The sequence below is a fragment of the Austrofundulus limnaeus genome, unplaced genomic scaffold (genome assembly GCF_001266775.1).
Source record: "Austrofundulus limnaeus strain Quisiro unplaced genomic scaffold, Austrofundulus_limnaeus-1.0 Scaffold2445, whole genome shotgun sequence".
In the NCBI taxonomy this organism is placed as follows: Eukaryota; Metazoa; Chordata; class Actinopteri; order Cyprinodontiformes; family Rivulidae; genus Austrofundulus; species Austrofundulus limnaeus.
In genome coordinates, this window is record NW_013954847.1 from 398 (window position 1) to 2,897 (window position 2,500).

General features: G+C 44.1%; 1 protein-coding gene across 1 annotated transcript; it reads right to left on the bottom strand.

The window, feature by feature from the left end:
• Positions 1 to 423: 423 nt before the first annotated feature.
• On the bottom strand, positions 424 to 2,026 carry LOC106511007 (transcription cofactor HES-6). The gene is made up of 4 exons (XM_013999745.1): positions 1,821 to 2,026; positions 1,663 to 1,749; positions 1,490 to 1,565; positions 424 to 1,306 (listed from the first exon to the last, which is right to left on the bottom strand). Exons 1-4 carry the CDS (start codon positions 1,887 to 1,889, stop codon positions 873 to 875), a joined length of 666 nt encoding a protein of 221 aa, XP_013855199.1. The 5' UTR covers positions 1,890 to 2,026; the 3' UTR covers positions 424 to 872.
• Positions 2,027 to 2,500: the final 474 nt, after the last annotated feature.

Consider the following 2,500-nt stretch of genomic DNA (forward strand, 5'->3'; position numbering starts at 1 on the left):
AACCCTGGGAGGAAGGGACTGTTGCCATCATCAGAGGCATGGTGTCTGAATATGCAGACACACTTTAAACGTTCACACCATACCGTGCACGTCCCTTTGCAACAACACACTGTCATTTTACGTCAAAGGGAAGCTCAATCCAAAACTGAGCAAACGATACACCCAAACTATTTTAAAGCCTTAAAAAGCGTTGAAAATCCAATTCACAAGTTCTGAACCAGGCCTGTAAAAGGAGTGATTACTCATCATCTCACACTTCACAAATGCCTACGACGTGCTAACAGAGAGAAACACACCGAGCAAAGCACTACTGCAGAGCACAACTATCTTTGTGACACGTGTGGGTGAGAAGTGGGATCCTTGTATGTAAATTTTTTTCTTTTTTAAAGTGTTTGCACCATGAATAGAACTCAAAACATGCTATTTAGAAAATATACACATTTATTGAAAAGCTGATACAAACAAATCAAACGAGGTAGCTTTATAACATCTATAAAGAGACTTTCAACAAATTAAGATAGGAATATGTCCATAATAAAGCCCAGTGCATGTGGTACTTTCAAGGTACCAGGTACCAAGAAGGCCTTACTTCCGGGTAAATATGATGCGTACCAGGATGTAAGTATTGCTACAGGAAATAATTTAGGAGCAACRAAAAATCTGTACAGAAAAGTACTGTATACAGACCAGACAATAAGTACATATTTACACATTTATTTATTTACCATCCTCACTGAAGGTAGGTCCAATCTAACAACAAATATTTTACTCATCAACTGTTTTAATTGTAGTATAAAAACTTATACAAAGAAACTATAGTTGTCAGTGTTTTGTTACCAAGCACTTTGTTGAAACTATTGTAGTTAAGTGGTTTACCAGGGTCTCCACATACACTTGAATAAAGTTAAACTAGCCATGCCGTCCGGACTGTCTGCCTCCTCTGAGGAGGAGGAGGAGGAGGAGGAGGAGGAGGAGGAGGAAGCATGGCTCGGTTCTGAGTCTGTTTCATCCAGGTCTGAGCTGGGGTCGTCGGTGGAGGACGGAGCCGGCGACACCAGGGTCGTGTCCAGGAGCCCGGCGCCGTCGCTACAGGCCGGCATGTTGTGGTTGTTAGCCCCCGTCTCCGGCAGCATCTCCCGGAGCTCGTCGTTGAGGGGCATGCTCTCCAGGAGCTGGTTCAGCAGCTCCGCCGCCACCGCGGGGTCCATTCCCGGACAGCTGGACACAAATGTGTGCACGTCGTGCATGCACTGGATGTAGCCGGCGGCAAACCGCTCGCTAGCTTCCCTGTTCAGGGCGTCCACCTCTGGGTTGGGGGTCAAACATAGAGATGGGCGTCATTTTTTTTAAAAAACAACGCTCGGCTAATTCTGTGTTCTGATTGGCTGAGCCGTGGTCGAAGCGCACCTGCGCTGGCATTAATTAAACAGTTGATATTAATCCGCCAGTGGACTCTTAAACGAACTATTTTTCCTACGCGAAGGTTTACCTTGAGCGCGGTTTTGTAGGATGTTTTCGACTTGTTTCACCGTCACCTCTAGAACTTCGGCGTTCTCCATCTTCGACTGTAAAAAAATAAAATAATAAAAATAAATAAATAAAACATGAAGCCAATAGCTTAACTGAAACACATGCGATGAAAAAAAAAGCTAATTATCCTACATCCGAATCAGCGATGAGAAGTCTGAGCTCCTGCAGACTCTCGTTGATGCGACTCCTCCTTTTCTTTTCGACCAGAGGRTTTCTCATCTGTAAAAACAAAACGTGTCCCGTTTCAAACGCAGACCTGCAGCAGAGACTTTGTGCTGAGATCAAGTTACCTTTCTGTCGGGTTTAACTCCCGTGTCGCCTCTTCCCGTCCTGCCTGCGCTGCTGCGAGTTGGAGCCATGACGCGTGTGCTGGAGGCTGGGGGGTCCGGAGAGCCGTTAGAGGCGAAGACAGATGGTCAGAGGGGCAACATGTGCTGGGTGTTTATATGTCCCCTCATTTACATGAGAATGAGACCTGGCTGTGAGGAACTGAAGGGGGGCGTCCTGTCGTTGTCCCTTTGAACCACCATGGATTTAGGACATGCAAAATCTGATCTAGCTGAAGTAAAGCATCTTATTCTGTGAAACATTTTTTTCAATTAACATTGAAGCACCCACCTCACCACTATAGGGCTAAATATCAGCCAGTTCTCACATTAGATCATTAGTTGATTGGCTATAATTTTAACCTTAATTGGGAACCATCAGCTCACATCTCCCCAATTTAAAAATAAAAGCTAATGTGAATTACCCCAGTGATTCTGAAAACTTGATAATGCGTACCACCTCAAAAAATACTTGGCTCTCCAAATCTGAAATACAACTTATGACAATCTTTACAAAACACAACCTTGTGAATGCAAATGAACAAACTGTTGTTTTTAAGATGTCACGGTGGTAGAAATAGCCTTTATTGTCCCACCTAATTCAGGTGTCACAGAGGTTCACACATGCTAGTAAATTTACAAAC